The sequence below is a fragment of the Tachysurus fulvidraco genome, chromosome 6 (assembly GCF_022655615.1).
Source record: "Tachysurus fulvidraco isolate hzauxx_2018 chromosome 6, HZAU_PFXX_2.0, whole genome shotgun sequence".
Taxonomy (NCBI): domain Eukaryota; kingdom Metazoa; phylum Chordata; class Actinopteri; order Siluriformes; family Bagridae; genus Tachysurus; species Tachysurus fulvidraco.
In genome coordinates, this window is record NC_062523.1 from 13,695,720 (window position 1) to 13,718,219 (window position 22,500).

At 38.0% G+C, this 22,500-nt stretch overlaps 1 protein-coding gene across 6 annotated transcripts in view; it reads right to left on the bottom strand.

Annotated features, from left to right (window-relative positions):
• The window catches only part of tanc1b (tetratricopeptide repeat, ankyrin repeat and coiled-coil containing 1b), a 107,951-nt gene that overhangs the window by 83,596 nt on the left and 1,855 nt on the right, over window positions 1–22,500 (bottom strand). For 5 of the 6 annotated variants that reach the window (XM_047815177.1, XM_047815174.1, XM_027164442.2 and 2 more), the window contains one exon: window positions 12,871–12,933. The exons of the other annotated variant lie outside the window; for it this stretch is intronic. In XM_047815177.1, the coding sequence (XP_047671133.1) occupies window positions 12,871–12,931 (61 nt within the window). In that variant the 5' untranslated portion in view covers window positions 12,932–12,933. The remainder of the gene's footprint in view (window positions 1–12,870; window positions 12,934–22,500) is intronic. 6 annotated transcript variants of the gene reach the window in all.

The following is a 22,500-nucleotide window of genomic DNA, read 5'->3' on the forward strand; positions in this document are numbered from 1 at the left end:
ACACACACACACACACACACACACACACACACACACACACACACTAGTGGAAAAGGATAGTAATGCAATTAGATTCTCAGTTTATATCGAATTAATGTTAAATAGTTATGACTGGTAGTATTTAGAAATGAATTAATCCTCTTGCAGCAAAGACACACAAGTTGCCCTTAACATTAGATTCCTCAGACTCTAAAGTTTCTATGAAAATCTGTAAAAATGTAACGTGTCCACACTGCCACACTACAGCATCTAATTCTCTAGATAAAACAAGCTCAAACAGAAAAAGAACGACAGAGGGCCCAGGAACATGAAATTCAACATACAGTTGGTAAGTGAATACTGCTGAACCTGTCTTTACTTAACCCAGCTGAGACCTAAAGCTGATTTCCCAAAATGAGACACATGATACTGCCTCTTTCATACAGCCTCACACACACACACACACGCACACAAAACATCCTTTCAAACATGGAAAACGTGTTTTAATTAAAAAAAAATATATCAATAAATAAATAACACAATCTAATAAATGCCCTCGTACATACAGGGACTGAACAATGAAAGCGAAATAATGAGAATTCAGAAAATTAATTCTTCTAAGCCTGGAGATGAAGGTGTTTTCTCTGACTCTCATTGCGCAGTCATTTTGTCATGTTTAAATGGTTTTTACACCAACAGCAATCATTTGAGACAGCAAATCAAGCATTAAATTAAAAGCTAAGCAAACAGCCTGAGACAAATAAGGAAAAAGAGTAAAGAAACAGTTACAGCCATCTACAAAGTGAAAGTTTCATAATTTGATATCCCACGCTACTAGCTAGAAATAATGTAATGCATGGAATAGCAAAGGATACAGGTTGTAAAATTCTGGCTGTAATATTAAACCTTTACTGAATAGAGAAGGCTTCCTCTTATGTTTATTCACAGTGTGAGCGGTATTCAAATACAAATGCAGCTAAAGAACGCAGCCACTATTTAAAATAATAATAATCATCATCATCAGATTATAATGATTACGGAGTTCTGAGGGAGTCCAAAATTGTTGTATTATCACTTTAGCATTTAGCATGCATTAGGGAGATGCCTGGAACTGAGCTTTTTATATTGGGTGATTCTTAATGTTCCTTTACATTTTTCTAAGCATTTAACACAGATTCTTTCACTTCCAAAAAAAAAAAACTACCTCAGCCTATTTGCAGAAAATAGGTTTAGCAGACGGCAGTATGCAGAAAGTATGTAATATTTAGTAGTGACAGCTTTAGATGCCTGCTGTGTTTGGGTATTAATGCCTCTCTATTACGCTGCTTTTCCAGTTAAGATTAAGTCCTTGTGGCTTTCTGCTAAAGATCCTTGATGGGGACAAGTGAGTCAAACACTATTAGCTGTATGCTGTATTCTACTGGACGATGTGGTTGTGGCTTCGGTGCAGAGAGGAATGTCTTTCCCAGTAGCCTTGAGGGAACAAAGACAGGGGAGGCCAAGTGCCATGACATTTCCCATTTCTCATTAGAAAGGCTTAATTGCTGCTGGTCTGGGAAAAGAGCTTGCGCCTCAGCCACGGGGATGTAAAGGAAAGGAAACGAGACCAAAGGGAAATGCTAGATACTACACTAGACACTACAATTGACATAACACTACACTTAAGAATGAAAATGTGTCCAAATCTTTATTTAAATAAATTCATATTATTTAAAAGCAACACCTTTCCTAGTTACAAATAATAGTATAAACGTTACGTCTCCTCGAGTACCCGCTAAGCTTAAAATGATGTGACACAGAATTGTGTCCAATGTTTCTTTAGTGTGGTAGCTTAATCCATATTCAGAGGGCTTAATCCACAATCAAACATTCACCTGACTAACAGCTACAAAAAAGGGCAGGAGTGACTTGATTTAACCTGGCTGGGTAAATAAAAGGTGGCACAGTGACTCTGTAAACTCGATTCTTAATTTACACAGCCTAATGCTTCTCTATATATGCTAGCAGGAGGAACAGACATTGACAGAAATACAGTGCATAATACATCACAAGAAAATATATAATGCATAGAGAAATACAAACCCATAGGGTACAATAACTATGCACATTATTCTGAGATTTGTTTTCCATTTGCATAGTGTTTCAAACACTGACAGCAGTATTTTACAAAACTCTCCCTGCTGGTGATCTGAGCCTGGATTCATACACGTCGCTTTCCCATTAATCACGGAACACAAGCTTTAGAACAGTTTTTTGAAAAGTTAAGACTGTTCCTTAACTAGACGCCATCAGACCCAGTGTACAGCACTTAAATTTGTTCATATGTCTAATAAACGTGTTCTTATGAAGAAAATTTTATTAAGCCAGCCAAAAAGAAATTTGTGTTTCTGATAAACACTGCAGTTTTCCTTAAAGTACCAGTTCTACCAGAGAAAAGCAAGATCTTATACATCATGACCCTGTTATTTCAATATCATGTTGATGATGTTAACCTTTGAATATGCTTTTTCTGAAAACCTTAGGAGGTCACTTCCTGCTTCCTGTACAGTCCGGTCGTTCGTCAATTCACACCGTGTGAGATGTTTTTCCACATGGGAAAAACGGCTGGTTTCTCAGGCTGACCCTAGACAGGTCAGAGGTTAATGACAGATTTTGACTGGCATTAGTACGGGGGCCATTAAACAAGGGTTCAGCGTCCAGGCCAGGGTGGGTCACAGGAAGGAACAAAAAGCTCACAGAGGACAATAGGATGTCTCAGCTAAAGCTCAGTGTTTAAATAGAGATGACTATGACACAGCACTATCTATCACAGAGATTAATCACAAACATTAACCGAGATTCCCAACTGCAACTACACCTTGTATTACTTCAACATTTAGATGCATATTGCTTCCATATGATTATATTTGTGTGGTGATATATATTAAAGGAAATAACAGTCACCGGTTTCACCTCGTTTCCTTTTTACAGAGAAGATAAAGGTCAGCAATACTCACTATACTGTACTTTATTTCTCTGGAATAGAATCACATTAAAAGTTAGATGGCTGTATTATGTTACACTGCTTCTTGTTAGGTAAGTAGAGAAACATGACACAAGGGAATCATTCATTTTGACAATATCTTAAAAGCTATGACCAAATGTGAATGAATTAAGAACATAAATTATTTTCTAGTGAGCTGGGAACAGCTATGATTGCCATCAACTCATTTCCCAGATTTTCTTGCACAACGAAGTGTATAATTAATTAGGACACAGCATTTGTTGTTCTGCCAGAGTATTACATGAGTCACACTTCCTAAAGTAATTAACACGTTAGATTACATTACACCAAACACACAGTTACACACAGATTCCTGTTGAGTGTTAACTGATGTGAAAACCGACCAAAAGTCTGCTGTGGGATGTGACTTTTGCTCTTGGAGTCTAATTTAAATTGAACAAAAATCAGCTTAAGAGACATCCTGCTGAAAACTAACCACCAAGCAAATTAAACTCTATATTGGGGACAGAAATTCCTCAGCCCTTTGCAACCAGACAACAGGTCAAAAGCACTTTAGACTACTCTTATAGTATCAGTGATGGTCTGAAACAATCGTCCTCAGACAGAGAATTCAAAGGAGGATACCTTTCTCAGATTGTGCACAATGGTTGGTGAAACCCCAGTAAAACGATTGCTAAACTAATCGCAGAAAAAAAATACTTTGCTTTCAACTGAAACTGGTAGATTGAGGGCATCACACCTATATGGCCCCATAATGCAATGCCAAAATCTATTCACAAACACAAAGCTAAATACAAAATACAAAAGTAACCAGGTGCATAATATTTCCTTTGCCTCCATGTGCAATTTAATTATGACCTTTTTTAAATCTTGTGTAAAATAAGCTGAAAACATACAGTAGGATATTAATATTTGCACAATCTAATCGTACAATACCAGTTCAAGCGGTTCTGTGGGATTCTAGCCCGAACCTGACCTCAGGTAACTGTCAGTGTGTGGAATTGCACATGTTCTCCACATGCCTGCATGAGCTGTTTGTCTGTTTATTTTTTTTTTAAACCCTGTATTATTTCATTTCACTTAAGCATTAACATTTTAATCATAATAAAGTAGATAAACTGACTTTTAAAGTGCTACATAAAAAGCTCCCTGATTAGACTTATCAATAACACGTCCTGCTATGTACTACATTGTGAATATATATCAAAAGTGTATCAAAGACATATCCAAGTTGGTCACTGTTAATAACAGAAACTATTTCAATTTGAAGTTTTTGTTCACACAATCTATTCCAGTCTGAGAATTCTCATGAAACAGAGTAAACCCATTCATATGGATCACTAAACTAATCACAGTGAAGTCTAACAATGTCAACTCATTCTAACCTCTTCAGTGAACATAGTTCATCTTCCCACGGCAGTGTTGAACCCAGATAACGTTACTGTTCTGAAGGACTTTGACTCAGGGAATGACATCACTTTGCTCTCATCTGCCAACTCTGACGTAGCCTTTATTTGCCCTTGCTTTCACAACACAGGTGTCTCCAAGGCGATGGACACCGGTGTTTGTTCTACAAGTAACAACTCTGGCTGTCTATTGGTCAGCTCTTGACTAGAGAACTTCTAGAGACATGTGAGTTGACCTTGAGTCAGCTAACAACTCCTACACCAATCATAAACCCTGTTGTGACCAGAAGAGCTCCACAGCTTTCATTTTTTAATAAATAAACCGCAGCACTGCATCCTGACTGGAGCCAGATGTTCCTGTTTTCTCCTTTGACTTCATCAGTGGATTCTCCTCATTAACTGCACACTTGACTCTTACTGCTGAGGCTGATCAGGAAAATCATTTCAGGTCAATATTGTATGATGTATTAAAGGGGAAAGGGGAAATACAGTGTGTAGAAGTGTGCTAAAAACAGACTAGAGTCCATGAATTGCAGTTTTTGTAATCATTGCTGCTATAGTTGCTCATGGGCCCAACTGTGGTAGACTGGAAGTGCGGGGATCTGAAACAACAACCTTGTGATCAGAAGCCAACAGCTTTAAACAGTGAGCCACTGCCAGCTCATCTCGTGCTGTTAAGTGTTCAGACATCAAGCATATTTAATAACGCCGTTTTGCAAATTCCACCCTTGGGACCAGCAGGAGAAAGTGTGCTGAAGTAAGTAAAATTTGTGGATAAGCTTAAACCTACCGCTTTAAACAAGGTCAAGACATTTTCTTTCCCCAAGAAAGCTGGTAAACGTCTTGATATAAATACACACTGTGGTAAGGATTATTGAGAGAAGGAAAAGCCAGACACTCCTTTGGGGAGAAGATTGAGGGTTTTTTTTCCATAAAAGACTGTGTGTGTGTGTGTGTGTGTGTGTGTGTGTGTGTGTGTGTGTGTGTGTGTGTGTGTGTGTGTGTTCATTCTTAAACCACTAGACAGAACACACACATTGAAAGAGCAAATATTTGACAAAAGAGAAACAGAAATATGAAAAATCAACAAGTTGCCATCACCCACAGAGAATCAAAGAATAAAAACATCAAATGAATTAAGTGTGAAACAGCAGTCTGTTAAGGACAGATGCAAAACACAGCAGAAATGCATCAGAGAGCCAAAGTCACTGTGGTCAAACTTAGTAAAGCCAGAAAACATTCCTTATGACCAAAAAAACAAAGAAAGCTACATGTAGGTCTCTTTATTTCCCATGCACCACTGTGAGTGGCTGACTACTACTCTGCAGGCCAGTTTTTAGCATTAAATAGTAAATAGCATTACAAACACTGTAACTGACATTTAATAGAAAATAACAGATAATGTATAATAAATATCATGGATGTATTTTCTAACAAGATGAAATTTCCATTAGAGTGTATTTAATGTATTTACAATCCATGGGCTTTGTCTATGTATTATCTAACAAACACCCGAGCATTTTTTACTCATCCCAAGTGACTTCTCTGCACACTGAAACACACATTTCAGTCCACTTTATTAGGAACTCCTGTACACCTGAACAGCCATGCCATTATCTAATCAGCCAATCATGTGGCAGCACTGCAATGCATAACATGCAATGCAGATTGAGATCAAGAGCTTCAGATAATATTCATATCAAAAAATGTGATCTCTGTGAATCTTACTGTGGCGGGGAGCTGATGCCTAACTCACTGGTTAGAATATTTCAGAAACTGCTGATCTCCTAGCAATGAAACTATATATATATGAATCTATATATATATACACACAGTATATAGACAGTAAATGCAGCCATGAGCCACCAACATCACTCAAGCAAAATTATGTGGACACGTGACAATCACACTCATCAGGGAAGGCTACTAGATTTTGAACAACAAGAAGAGCACTATTGAGGTTGGGCAGTGATGTCAGCACGAAGAGGTCTGGGATGCCAGCAGCATTCCAGTTCATCCCAAAGGTGTTCAGAGGGATTGAGGTCAAACCATATCTTCATGGAGCTCACTTTGAGAAACCATCACGTTGGAACATGTTTGAGCCTCATAGTTACAGTAAGGGGAAAAAATTTACAAGGCTAGAGCAAACAAAGTCAGTCCTAGACAACTGTGCACTACCACCAGTTTCAGGAAAAGCCTTATATGATCGGGTGTCTACAAACTTTACCCATCAGGCAATCCTTAAAAATATTCTTGTTTGCCGTATCCTGACCAACCCTGTCAATTTAGGACCGACTCAATTTTTTATTTTTTTTCCGATCGACTTGCCGGTTATATAAAAAAAATTTTTTTTTTACTCTTCAAACAACTAATACAAAAGCAATAAAATAATATTAACGGGTTCGGGCACCATAATACATCTAAAAAATTCATTAAAACAGCTCGACACCGCTTTAACCTGGCACGAAGTTCTGGAAAACCTGTATCCAGCATCAAAATAAGGTTTGCAATGATGCGCCCGAAAGCACGGGTTGAAGACCCAGTCAGCGACATGACGATATGCTAATTTGTTGAAAGTCATACCTACGTAATCACCATCACCAAAATTGCACTTTTTTTTTTACATTGAAACTTGGAAAAAAAAATATATAGACCTACCTACCGACCCTTTTTTTTTTACTCTTACTGCAAACCAAAATATTTATAAGGATGGCCTCAGCAAACATACAAGTACACACAAACACTTTAATAATTCTTTTGAAACATCTCTTGTGCTGTGGTGGTGAAAAGTTTGTTGAACAAAAGGAAGCATCTGTTTTAATATGCCAGCATTAAACATAGATCTGCCCCATTTATTAGAAATCAGCAGAGATCAGTGTAAAATCTAATAATGTGGATCATAATTCACCTAGTAAATATCCAGAAATTGTCATTGGTTTCCATTTTTATTTGCTCCTCTCTGAAGCTCAAGAACCTTGTTATTAGTGCTAAACTGACTACATGGAGTTAAATATGATTCAAACCAACAGCTCTGCTTTCAACCTCAGGAGGGCGGAGACAGTGGTGGGAATGGAAAAAGCTGCCGGGAAGAAGGCAAACCAGTAGAATTAGGCCTCTGGTTTGTCTTGGTTTATATTCACTGTTTAATATTTCACTAAAGGTCTGTGCTATAACAGTTTTACTGATACAACAGTTTTATTCATATTTAGAGAGCTTTAGTTTTATAAAACATGCCAATCTGTACAATATTAAATAACACTGATCTTCCTCATATAGTATGCCTGTATCTTTTAATATGCATGGCAGCATTCTAGTTCACAAGTGCTGAAATTGGGCATCAACCTGAGGAGAAAAAAAAAAAAAAAAAAAGAATTTTGTCCTCCGTTATCTGGAGAGAAGAAGTCACAATATATAATATCTTTTTTGCCCTGTTGCATGGAGGTACTGCTGAGAAACACCGCAGCAGATAAATATGTACACAGCTGAATCAACAGCAAGCTGGCTTCTTAGTGTTATGACTATTCATAATAATAATGACAATCCAATATTAAAATGACAGATAATAATTATACCCAATAATTTGTAATTCATTTAAAAAATAATTATGTTTTAACCTGTGTTAAAGCTCCTTCTTGCATTTTGCTGTAAACATCTTTTACACAAAGATGGCTTAAAAAAACATAAATGCCTGATAATAAGTAACTCTTTAGCAGAAGTCTGGTTATAACAGTAAGTAATAATTCGTCCAAAAAGCAGATTGCCTTCAGATTGATCCTCTATACGTGTTACTCAAATGGACAGAAGCTAGCTGAAGGTAATCTGATTTTTGGACAAATTATTACTTAGAAAAGTCGGAGTTGCTTCAAATTACATTCAAATGACTGTTAAACTGAGAGACACGAGACCGCAATCACGAGATATTTTGCTAAATAAAATTAAAAATAAAAAAAGCTTTGCAGCACAGTCTCAACAACGGCAAGTAGTCTAGTAGTCAGAGTGTTTGGGTTTGAATGAATGAGAAAGAAGAGAAAATATGGACTGAAAAGCAGAGAAGGTGAAAGAGTGCTTGGCCGTGACACTCCTACACATAGCTTTAATGACTGGTAGTGGGAGGAAAGCAGAGACACTCCCTAAAGATTAGAGCTTAACAGCTACACTAAATTCACCTGAAGAGATTCAGTCACATCTGTTTACTGTCATCCAAACATCCATGACAATCCAAGGAGGTCTTAGCAAAGAAAACATTATAATTTAAGAACAAAGACATCCTAGAGCAACATACCTTTTAACCTCTAATACTTTATAGATCACTCCATAACCCGATAAAAATAAATAAAACGATCAATTCTTTGCATCAGTTATACAGCCAGCTATGGAAAGAAAATACCATAGAAGCAGATATTATTTGGGTGGTGCGTCACGCACAGCAATGGCACGGACGGTGACACGGCAGTGAAACATTATTGTGTGGTACTGTTATGTGTCTGTCAGGTGCAGCAGTATTGCCAGGGATTTTAAGCAACTCAATATCGCTGCTGGGCTGAAAGATTAGTCCATCATCCAAACATCTGTGGCAAGAAACTGATGCAGCATACCTAAGAAAGGTAAACCTGATACATAAAACATTAATCCAGGTATGATTTAGGTGTACTAAATAATCTGCCAACAGATGTGTATACATGACCGACAGCAATCACCTGGCACATAATGAAAACGCATCCAATAATGTTTCTTGGCATAATGCAGAAGGGTTGATTTGAACAGGATGTAGAGCTCAGGCCTGCAAAATGCCACAAGCAGAAATTGATCTGGCAGTAGGCTTGGAATTTAAATGTCAAAGTCATGTTTGGATGTGAACTTTCCAAATCAAGTCTTGGCCATGGAGCTGAAAGTACTCAGTTCTCTTCTAACGTGACCTTCCTAGTAGATAGGTGTGATAGATTTTTTTCCTTCCTCATCATAATTTACATTTTAAAGAAATCCACATTAAATGATACACCAGAAAGTAGACCAGTTGGGTGATTTGTGCATAAACAGCCACAGTGGCTTAATACAGTGCCTGAAAGTCCTGCCTAGCTCCCAGCACTGCCATGCTGCCACTGAGTCTGATCTTCCCTGAACCCATTCCAATAGTTTGCAAATACAATAATGACACACACTCCCACACACGTACATGCACACATGTGCATAACCAAACAGTTTAAAAGTGGTTAAAAAGAAGATGAATTGGCAGTCAGGGAAATCTGTGGTGTCTCTTTGCTAAGGAGCTGCTTTAGGCAGGATGATGGCTGGATGATGTCCCTGGCAAAAGTGCAGACTTTCCATGAATCTTAAAAAAAACTGCTTACAGCACAGTGCAATAAGCAGTATAAACTTTGCCAGTGTACCAGTATACCACAGCCAAAGCTTTTCCTTGTTATTTGCTTCTAATCATGAATAGACTCATTTAATTCACTTTATGTTAATGGTCAGGATCATGGTCATGACAGGAAAAGAACATAGTTGGAATCAATATATTTCAAGTTCAGCCAATGAGATCTCGTGCTGCTAATGCATATGGATCTATAAAGAGGTTTTTGCTACAGACGACAAAACAGACTCATGTCTCCACAAATGATAAAGCTGGTAGCACTAAATTATTGAGAATGTCTTTGTGTGCTGTAGTTTTTATGCTGTCTATGTTACCAACTTCACGAGAGACGAAAAAACTGGTGAGGGGAGTAATTATTTATAACTTCCATACAAGTGAGAACAGGAACTAACATGAGCAGACGTTCCACAACAACAAAGGTAAATACAACAGATACGTGTTGGTTTTTAATAAAAGGAACATGTAACAATTGTCAAATTGCTGCTATTTGTTTGCTATAAATAAATGAAATATTCTGAACTAACATAAGAGCCTTATAAGAACTTTCTCGTCTATAACAGCACGACCCGTAATTGTTTTATTCATTACATATTAATCTGCAATCTGTGTTGTACCAGATGGTGGATTATGGTGTCCTGGCTGTAGGCTTATTTGGAAAACAATGACATTCGACAGAAGGTCCTGTGCATTTTTCATGGGCAGCATGTTACTGTAAGTTCTCAGTGCTCCGTGACGTGTATGTAACTTGATTACCTTACTGTTTTCCTGTCATGCTCCTGACCTCTTTTGAAGGAAGAGAGAGAAGACCGGAACAATAACACAGCAATGTTTAGATTACAAAATTGCCTGAATAGACCGGCATACATGCCTACACCTTCCAGCTTTTAAATGAGAAACGATAAAAATGTTAATGTTCCTTTTTGACATTATTTGGTCTCAGACTCTCTGATCTCGTATTAGCTTTGCATGTCTCAGTAACATTTATGACTGAAACTCTCAAGAGGAAGATCATAATATCACATCACAGTAAGGAAACCGACATTCTTTGCCGAAGCACTTCAAAGCAGGCCAGAGCTAAGTGACCCCATGAAGGATGGGAAAGCAAAAGAGTGGAGACAGGACAGAGAATGGGACGGAATAGGATGTGATGCGATGCTTATATCCACAGCCTGGGACCAAATCCAGGGCCTTGCGCTCCAGACAATTCCAGTAACAAGTACACAAACTTTGATTTAACCCATATATCTTCAGGCAGTTTCTTCACTGCCATTTGAGACATGGACGCCAGTTTGTTATGACTAGTCAGAGAACAGAACAGATCCAGCTCCCGAGGAGCTGCAAAATTACAGACTTTTATAGACAGTTCTATAATTAGTGTTGTACTGAAACCAGCTTAAGCAAATATTCAGCCAGTTATGGAGGATGCTGAGTCAGTCAGGTCAGAACAGACATGTCCAACTCTAGGTCTGGTTTCTGTTTTAGTCATTCAGATGCAGCATCACAAAAAAGGCTTTGTAGAAAGACCAGACAAACCTTATTAGTGATGAGTTCACTGCTGACATGTTAAAGCATGTGAAATGTGAAAGCACTACAATAGTGAACTTTTACTCACTGCTGCTTTTGAGAAAAATATCGTAGAGCTTGAACCTGCCTCTTAAATGTTACTATTAAATAATCTTGTAAAATGTGACTCATTAAATGAATGTCTTCAAAGCAAACCAGACTATAATTTTAACTCCATAGTTCTACAGCTTCACTCTTTTGCACTCAAAACAAACAACCACATCAGGTTTCAACAAAAATCTAATTTCTTTGCCCAGCTAGTCTCCGGTCTCATTCTCTGTTTGCTACTGTTCAGACGTGTTCAAGGAAAAATGTCAGTAATCAGATGAATAAAAAGAAAAATCAAGTTAATCCTATATGCCGCTCATAACATTTAATACTAGTTAAATTCATCGAAGATTCATTTCATTGCCAGAGGAAATATGGCAACAAGCCTTTCCACCCATGTGCACCTTTTTCTCTACATTAGTTCAGGCTTCAGATAATAAATCCAAGTTAGCTGTCACCTGAAACCAGCTACAAAGGAAGGTGCATACATATTAGCCCTGTTACTAGCATCAAGAGGATAAAAAATATATATTTTATATACTGTATATGCGCGTGTCTGTGTGTGTGTGTGTGTGTATGTGTGTCTGCACAAGAGAGAGACAGTGTACAATGAACAGTATATAGAATATATATATACACACACACACATATTGGACTGCATTGTTTTGTAAATGCTTAACAACTAAAAGAATATTACAAAAGAAAAGAAAAGAGACAAAAGGAAAGGAATTGGGCATGCTTCTTGATCATATAGTACTGTAAAGGTTTTCCTTTTGTGAGGGGTACCCCATTACGGTGACTAATTATATATTTTTTATTCTAATAAAGAATCGTAAACATGAGCAAATAACTACATTCTCTGAGGTCTAAATAACTGGGCTGCATCACATACTGCATACTGATGTACCAAACAGGGGTGTCATTACTATTTAGGTGTACTACTTAGTGTGCATAATGCGGTATGGGATCTATTTCAAAAGCAGTACCAGAGAGGGAACAATTCCACATTTTCACATCAAACACCTTTACTACTAGGTTTGAACTTAAATTATGCAACTTTCATGGTTGTAATTCTGCCTCGGAAAAAAAAAAAAACACAAAGACCCCTTTGGGAACTTAAACACTACACTGGAAGGCAGGGTTGTCTCCTGACCATAAAATGAGATATGGTGTATCGACATGAAGACATTTTATCATTTTAAAGCTTTAACACTGACTCTAATGTACTGATGAGGTAAAGACATATCACTCACCACACTTAGCATATTACTATGTTATGTGCTTATCGCCTCCAACACTAGGTTTAATTTATGTACAGAAAGCTGGCCTTATTGTATTATTATAGACAGATTGCCAGAAAAATATTGATTCCTGACTTAAGTTCATCTGTGGACAGAAAAATTAGCCTACAGTTAATTGTTCACACATTTTCTGTTCATGTGAATGCTTCTGAATAACACCTTAAACCCCACCATCTATTTAACATTCACTCGGCATACCTGTCTCCTTTTTGCTCCCCTTCCCTCCGTCTCTGTTCATTTTCAGCACTGCCTTAAACATACCTGTGAAGAAAACAAAAACAAACCATTTATGAGTTCATGAACACATTCATTCTTTCCTTTGAGATTATTCCTCATAGGATACATGTCTGAGATGTTTCCTACAGACACTGAGAATCCAGGAAAGAATGCGCCAATATTTCGATAGGAACGCTCCATGACGCTTTCTTGTTATGCTGGAAAACAAGCTGTCAGATTCTCAACATTCCATACTGGATTGATGCTGTGTGGATGAACTTGAGCATTGTCATGATAATATTAACATTTCTGCCCAACATGCTTGCTCATTCTTAGAAAGAGGTCAAAAGATTCATTCACAGGAGGAAACCCATTACAAACATTTATTAAATAAGAAATCCTGTGTGACAGGTTGAGATCCATCGGGGCTACAGGTCTAATCGGGGTCTTCAAGGTAGGGAGTGAAATTTATGGTTAAGTGCACTCAAAATCCTACACGGGTCTACTGCTTCTGATAGTGAGCCACATCATTTTACAAAAAAAGTTTGAGGGCTAGAAGGAGATGCATCCTGACATCAGGCACGGGCATTGGCTTTTTTCATTCTCATGCTGTCAAAACACACCTTTGTGGTGGCCTATCTGACACAAACCTGTCACACTAGTGAGACAACCCTGAAAATGGTGTGTTATATTAGAAGGCAGTTGGCGCTTATAGGTTTAAAGGTCTGCATTATACATTACTACTGACGTGGTTTCTAAACTCAAGGCTGTTTTTAGTTATTTTTCATTCCGTTTTCTCCCCCTATTTCGTAGATGTTTATTTTGATGGCTGCAAAATGCACTGATTAAAATGACACAATATGGCCAAGAGTTATATGGACACATGATAATTACAACCCAAACTGTTGCCAGAAATATGCAAGGACAAAGATGTATAGGTCTTTGTATGTTGTAGCATTAAAATGTCCCTTCACTGGAACTAAAGTCCTGTGCACAAAGAGGTGGAGTGGAAGAATGAGAGTGGTCCTGACCTCAACCCCATATAACCCTGACCTCAACCTCACTGAGCAATTTTGGGATGAACTGAAAAGCAAATGCATTTCCGGGTCTTCTCATCCAACATCAGTGCCAGAACTCACTAACGCTCTGGTAACTGAATGAGCACAAATCCCCACAGCCTTGATTGAAAATCTAATGGGCAAATGTTACAAACAACAAAAAAGATGGCACTACATCTGGAATGCGAAACAAGTGCAATGTTCAGGGGTCCACAAAGGTTTACCCATATAATAGCCACACCTTCTCAGCACTTCAGGACTGTTTTGAGTGCAGTGACTAGAATATGGGCATGGGGTAGGGCTGAGTGAATATATTTATCAAATCATGATTTTTGTAGGCATTTGTAAGATGTACTATATAAATAACCATAAACAGTACTGTTATATCTAAAAATAAAACGTTCATGCACACCATGAACACCATCCTGATTACATCAGGAAGTATATAGATGTTACCAAACCAATACAATCTCATATCTTATCCTTAAGGCATAACATTAAAGCACAGAATGCTACAGTTTAAAATAAAAGCAGGTACTGTAGAAGTCAAGCTGTCAGTAATTCAGGATTAGTAATGCCATTTCCAGCACCACTACAGCAGTGACCACTACAGCAGTGGTTAGGTGGAAGGTCTGGGAAAGATCCTATGCTTTGCACAAACCTGCAAACGTCATTCAGGTTATGGTTTGTGCTTTTGGATTAATCTGACATTTGACTGTATTTAACTCTACAGTACGAACTTTTTCTCTGCACAAGCTAGAGAGTAAAGGGAAAGCATGGATGACTCCATGATGTCTTGTCTGTTGTCCACTATCTCAACGTTCAGAAGTTGAACAAACCTCACCATCCATCATCATGACCTACAGGAGAACTACAGACACCACCCTGAGCCGCTGCATCACGAGCTGAGCTGCAACACCTCAGACGGCGCTTTGAATTTGAAAACAAATGAGAACATTTCTGTCATCTGCATCGAGAACAAAAACCACTTTATAAAATGTAAGCTCTTTTGGCCTGAACTTGGGATGATCCTTGAGATGACAAAAAAATTAGCTTGTCATGTTCCTGATAAACATTAATCACCTTCCAGCTTCACCTCGGACACTACAGACTTAAAAAAAAAATGCTAAATAATCATCCCGCAGAATCCTTCACCACATCAACATCCAAGTGGTGGTTGTTGCTACAGAAACCATAAAGTATTAGAACCTTGCAATCACAGTATTCAACAATGCTGTGGTAGAAGCTCATCTAATGTGAAAGATTGTTCAGCTTTTGGTTGGTTATATAATACTTCTCCTTATGTTCCACATAGTCATGAAGCTTTACTATGTTGGCCCTGAGGAAAAGGTACTAAGCTACCTGACATTTTAAAAACTCCTTTGGTAGAGGTATTCTAGATAACACCGCAAACACATTATAGGATTTCATTTCTGAACATTTTGAGCAGACTGCCCATTTTCATGAACAGTAACACACAAGCCTGGGTATGAGTGCATTGGCAGGGTGCCAGTCTTTTATCCTCTCTATCAGAACACTGTCAGAACGGCATTTAGCCCAAGTAAAGGACAGGAAATGCCAAGCATTCATACAGTACTGAAGAACTCATAGCAGTTCCCATGGACAAATCTCCAAAACAAACTACCAAATAACAAAAATAGTACCGCATCAGTCACAGGTCACGCTTCTCTGCTCTTACATATCTATCATTAGCCAAATATTTGGTAATGCTTTTCTTTAATTAAGTGGTTGTAGGTTCTTGTTTTACTGAATGATTTTCATTTCTCTTATCTGGAGGGCACAATTTTATATATATGAAATAGTAGTACAAATCTGTTGAAGCCTTATTACTCAACACATTGTTAACTCTCTCTCGCTCTCTCTCTCTCTCTAGCTCTCTCTCTCTCTCCTCCAAAGCAGGAGGAATTTAACATGGGCCGAGGGTAGTAATGTTCTCACTTTACACACTTCACACAGACTTTACAAGTTCGACTTATGTTTCAGCAGCACTGAGCACAGCAAAACTACTTCCAAAATAGATCATTTTCTCCACATTAACTTCACATCAGAGATCTCAAATCAGTGTAGATAATAAATATTGTGTGGTCAAGTATGCTGCATAATGTTGTTAAAAAAAATATATAAGCACATGAATGAAGAGCTTGTCACTTCATCTGAAAACACAGACAAGCTAAGGCTCATTTGTGTTTTAAAAGAACTACTTATTTTTGTAGGCCGTGCTGTATACAGACCATCCATGAGAAGACACGGAGAAGAGAGTAGAATGTACATTACATACCACAGCAAAGTAAACAAAGTCACACGGTGAACAGATGCATAGATTCAACTACAGCGTGAGAGAGCAAGCGGACTTTATCCTTTGTTAACTCTAACTGCCAACATATCTTCTTCTTCTTTCGGCTTTTCCCTTCAGGGGTCGCCACAGCGAATCATCTCTCTCCACCTATCCCTATCTTCTGCATTCTCAACACTTGCATGCATCTTCAAATCCCCATTAATTACATCCAACATATGTGACCCTGAAACTTAATTAAAACATGTGTGGACAAAGATACAGCACAAAAAGTCAAACATCAAAACAGGACACAAGAATCACAACTTCAACAGAAAACAAAGAGAATCTCAAAGTAGACAGCCTGAGTGTGAAACAGAGCGAGTTTATCCCTTATGTGCAAATAGGAGACTTACTGCCTCAAAGCCTCTACTGCCATTTGAGCTGCGAGTATTGAGTGAGTAGATCACAGAAACTGGGAAGCAAGCACACACGCAGTGTATCACATTCTGAATATATACATACATACATACATACATACATAGTTATGCAAGATTATTGATTTTTTTTTTAAATCTGTAAGTCTGACATGGTCTAAACCCATTTATTCTGGTCATGTAGAATTTATTTCTTGATTTATTTAAGGTTAAATGCTCAGCTTCAAGAGTTAACCTTAGACATGTGGAGCATCGGAGAGGCAGGAAGGTGCCGATTAAGAGGATGTGGCATTGTTTAGTTGATATCCTCCAGTTTGTACTGCTCACATGTGTGTGTGTGCACGTGTGTGTGTGTGTGTGTGTGTGTGTGTGTTGAGCTTTAACAATACGAAAGCGAAGCAAACTTCAGCTTGTCTTATTTGCTCTCTCCCTCTCTAAACCGCTGCTTCTTTTCATCAGACCTATTCTACATGAATGATTCTTCAGGATTGGCAGAGGTTGTCATGACAACCACAACAGCAAACACAAAGATCTGTGACCCTTTTCTGCACTACTGAAAGTGAAGCAAGTTTAAACACCAGGGACTAAAATTAAACAAGCTGTGGGCCTTTATCAAATGAATTGAGAATATATTTGCCAAATAAATAAGGGCAAGTTAATGAACGTCGGTAATTTTTATTCCATTAGAAACGTTCTCCTAAATGATTGGTGATTGCAGGAAAGCATGAATTCTTCACCTTGAAATGGAAAATGAGCAACCACAAAACCTGTTATTGCCAGGATGGTGTTTCACAGTTTCCACTGATCTGAAAGAAAACATACGCCTTAAATATCATGGCAAATGTTTTGGTGTTCAATGTTTTTTGGAAACGAAAAAGCCTTGATAGTGGGACTTTCACACTTTTCTCCTGCAGAGAATAGTGAGTAGGGAGTGTCAGTATTGGAGGTGGTACCGGATTCACCAGAGATGTCAATGGTCAGACCGGGTCGAGATGACAGAAAGGCTAAGGAATCTAAAATAACCATTCTTCATCACCACGGTGAGTGGAAAAGCATCTCAGAAAGCAGAATACACTGCAACATGAGGCATATGGGCTACAACAGCAGAAGAGCATGTCAGGTATCTGACTCCACAAGCTCTGCTTTTTTCCTCTCAAATCCAGGGATTTTGTTCCCAGACCAGTGGATGATGAGCAGTAAAATATCAGAAAATATATCAGAAGTGCTTTTCTACTAGGCTTCAAATCCTGTAAAAGTGGCTTTGTATTCTTGTGTCGGACACAAACTACAGCACGTTCACACTGCAAGGCAGGCTTTTATACTCAATATGAAACAGATCTGTCTGATTAATGAGTGTGAACAAGTCACAGTGCATTTTCAATCGTGATTTAAGACACTTTCACACAAGGATTTGAAATCCAACACTGTCCGATATGCCTGAACATGCCGATCAGAATTGTTTGTCAGTCCCATTTCACATTCATCATGAGCTCTGCTGAAGCTTTTGGGTGTCAAATCTCTCTAGATTTACATACACTGACTGGACTCATTGACTATTACCATAGAAACGGACGCCTCACACTCCCTGGCTTTCAGAGGCATTCAGAGAGTGTGTGAAACTTTTACACAATCTGCAGTAAAAACGAATTAGCGCAACTTACACGATGTCAGAATTAAAGCTCTCAGACATTAATCAAGGTGCTATGCTTCAATATTTTATTTAGAAGTAAAGTTTTATATTCATGCCATACAAGATTATGTTACTTTTATTTGAATGTCATGTTTCTGCCAAAAACAAAGTTACATTATAATAACATTGTTAAATAATGGTGGTTTTCACATTTTTCTTGCATTTATTAAAATAAAAGACTTGATATTTTTATACTCTACTTCTATACAATATTTTATTTTGCAGCCCATAGATGTTAAATGAAGCTAATTGAATGACACATTTCACATTATTTCCTTTTAAGTCTACTGTTCAGTTAAATCATTGACAAAGTAGTATGGCGAGTGTTTTGATTTTTTTTTTTTACTCGGAGAAAGAAATCAGAAGAACAACATTTGACTTGTGTAAGAACGAATCCATTAGCATGACATCATTATGTTCCCTGGAGGGACGAGCTATTAGTCAAAGAGTGCGTTTTACAGTCAGGCAGTTTTTATAGATTGCTCAGTTGTCTGTGGTGTGTAAAAGAGCTGTATCTAATTTAGCTGGAAAGGAAAATGTATCCACAAAGCATTGATCTGGATCTAAGCAATCTCATGTGTTTGTAACTGATGCTAATTAGATGTGCTCGGTACAGCCTATTTCCTGACTGAAGCCTGAGAGCTCCTGTCCAATATACTGGCCAAATCTAAGGGTTTATTTTTAAAAGATTTTTTTAGGCTATTCACAGTGTCTTTTAAATCCCCATACCCATCTAAAAAGATTAAACTCCTAAGCATTAGGGTATGACTAAAGCCCGAGTTTACATTCAGCAGACAAAATATTACATGTCATAAAAACATTCTTTGATCATGATTCAATGACATTAATCATTAATTAAATGATGTCTAACAGAGAAGCAATGTGATACTCATTTGAAAGCCACCAACATAGCTCATGAGGTACAGAAATGCATTCGCCCTTTTGGAGGAAGATTGTAAGCTTAAAACAAGCGTTACATCCATCCGTGGCTGGAAACCAAAAGAGCAAGATTGGCTATGCACCCATGGTGGGAAAGACTCGTGGCAGTCTGTGAGCTCATCTATGCGGAAGAGGGCAAAGAGCACTTTCCTCAGAGTTTGTTATTCAGCTCAGCGACGCTTCATGAGCAGCAGTTCAAAAAAGGATAAGTTTGGCTGGCTTCATGTATCTCAGAGAAATCATGTGTTTTCTCCCTGGCTGGTAGCTGTAGTATGATACAGGAGAACTGGCTGGTGGTTTGAAAAGGCAGATTACCAAATAGAAAAAAATAGAAGGGGGAAAACATATCATTGATCCTAATGGAGCAAAAAAAAAAAAAAATCCTAAGGCTCATTTTGAAGAATGGACATTCCATCTACTTTTACAGTACAAACCGCTCTAAACAATCCTGTGTCCATGTGTTTTCTCTAGACACAACAATTCTTCTATTACACAGAGCGATTGTTTCTGTTTATGCAATCTGTCAAGTCCACGTTCATGGATGATGATGTGAGGAGAACATAATGACTTTGTTTAATCGCAGGTCTGTCATTAGAATATCTTCACTGATGCCGACATGGTAAAAACAGCTGCAAGTGAAACTATATATTATAGAATTCATCCTAAAACGTCAGAGAAAGAAAAACAAATGTTCAAAATTGTTACTCTGTTATCTCTTGGCCAGTTTTGTTAGCTGCATTACGCTGACTTGTATTAACCTAAACTTTAATTCCATTCATTAGATGTGCAGAGCAGTGGCGCCTGTGTTTATAAAATGAACAGGTTTTGGGAGAGGTTTCGTTACAACAACGTTATACAGGAGCAAAAGAAACAACCCTGTTGAAGGGCGTGTCATTTTCCTTGTATCTGTAAGATAGCGAGTCTGAGTTGAGACACGTTTTCTCATTATTTACTGTTAGACCTAAGGCTGTGGAAACAGTCAACTTGATGTGACAGAATAGTCAAATTCTAACATACAAACAGTAGCATGCGGTATAAAACCTCACTTTACTTTTTACTAATTTCACAACATTTTATCTGTCCATTATCTAATAAATCAGATATTAGCTTACACACCATAAAGTAGAATAATAAACCTGCCAATCAGGGCAAAGAACAAGTGCTTGGAAATAACCATAAACTGTCCTACATTGCACTCAAGGCGTGGCAGAGCGAACACATTGGCAGTGATTGAAAAAGAAACGAAAAGAAAAGAAAAGGTATAATGAAAGGACAACGTAAAGGTGTCCCTGCTTGCCTGAAGAGGAGAGGCACTACGGCACCTTTCTGTCACATTCGCTATCTTGCTCCCTGTTGAAATTCAGCAACAAGAAAAAGACAAAAAAATACTGTAACCAAAACAAGCACAGTACATGCCTGGACCTACAAAAGAAACAACACTAAGTGTAGAGAATGTTAAGAAAATTAGGAACTAGGCATCCAAACAAGGAACTTCCCACTATTTGATTACTTTTAAACTTTAACTGACTGAGAAGAAATTCTTCTAGCTCTTGCTTATTATAGAGTAAACTTCATTACTCTGTTCAGTAGGTTTGTTTAACCTTAAGTCAATGAGGAAGGTTAGCAAAAAATGTCAAACTTTTTTTGACTCACGCTTGATCCAACAACATGCAGGGAAAAGGAATGAGCTTAAAGCACTGATCCCACTTGATAACCAAACCCCGATATAGACAAGCGGTAGATAACCCTGCATGGGAACAGGCTCACAGGTCAAGATCTGCAAATATCACAGACTCAGTGATCGACTGAGTGACCTTTCAATATGAACACAAACTTTCAGCTCTGGACCATCACTGGTATCAATAACTATCTAATGTCATCCACTACAAACAACGGGAGAATGAAATTTTGAATCCGAGCTATCGGGTCAGATTTGGTGTTTCATACATCATGCATTATGGTTCAGCTATTATCTGTTAAAATACTATCTAAACCCATCAATGATGTCATCTATCACAAGCATTCCCATTTTCCATGCACAAATCACCAAGCCACTGATGGTTATTCTTTATTCATTAAGGAATGGTTAAGACATCGCAATGCAAAAATAGCTTACAGATCATGTCAATAGGAGTCACATAGCCAGGTCTAACTACAGGGTTTATGGCCGCTAAATGCTGTGGCACTAAATTCTGCATGCACCCTTATATTATTACTGAACCTCACACAGCATGGCTTTTGAAAACTGCATACTCACCAGTTCCAGCCACAGGCTGTGTTATTAATCGTGCTGTTCTCTATAGGCCACCAGAGTCGCCAAGACAACCAAGGCATCATAAAAACGTCCCTCATGTGATCTATGAGTCCATTGACAAACATAAACCCTGTTTTATTAGTGCTGGTGAATGAAAGTGCCAAAGAACTCAGCCATTAAGTTTCATTCATATGGCTATTTAGGCTGCTTTAGGCAAAGTGGCTCTACTTGGGCATAGTATTTGTGTGGTATTTGTTTTAACCTACTTATCATATAGGGCTAGTGTAAATCTGCCGACAATGGCGAGAACCATCCCATAAATAAATAAATAAATAAATAAATAAATAAATAAATAAATAAGGTTAAAAATATCTGCTGTCAGTCATGCCATGATTTCAACACATCATATATTTCAACCGTACTGTCAATCTCGACAAATCATCAGTCAACCATGAAGGCTGACTTATCAGGATTTTAACCTGAACTCATCTGTCACACAATGAATACACTGTAGTGGCTGTAACTGTCAGCTCAGTGCCCCTGTTCTCTTCCTTCAAAATCAACAGCATGTGCTCAATGCCAGCACCTGTTATTTGCCAACTGGCCATGGGAACCACTCAAGTAGTAGATAATAGTTCAGACTCAATGGCTCTATGAGACAAGAATGACTTTTTAGTGTGTAACAAGCTTTAAAGCTCCATCATTATATAGTGTCCTCAGAAGTGTAATGTGATGGACATTAAATCATTTTTAAAACAACTGTACCAGGAGTACTTAAAGCACAACGATCAAAATAAACCTGACCACAAGTAGGACTCAAAACACTCCACAAACAGTTATGTGACTAGGACATAAAAAGTAAAGAATCAAACATGATAGAGTAGTGTGATAACACTGCAAAAGTTCTTTACAACAGAGACAGCATGGCACGATGAATCTCT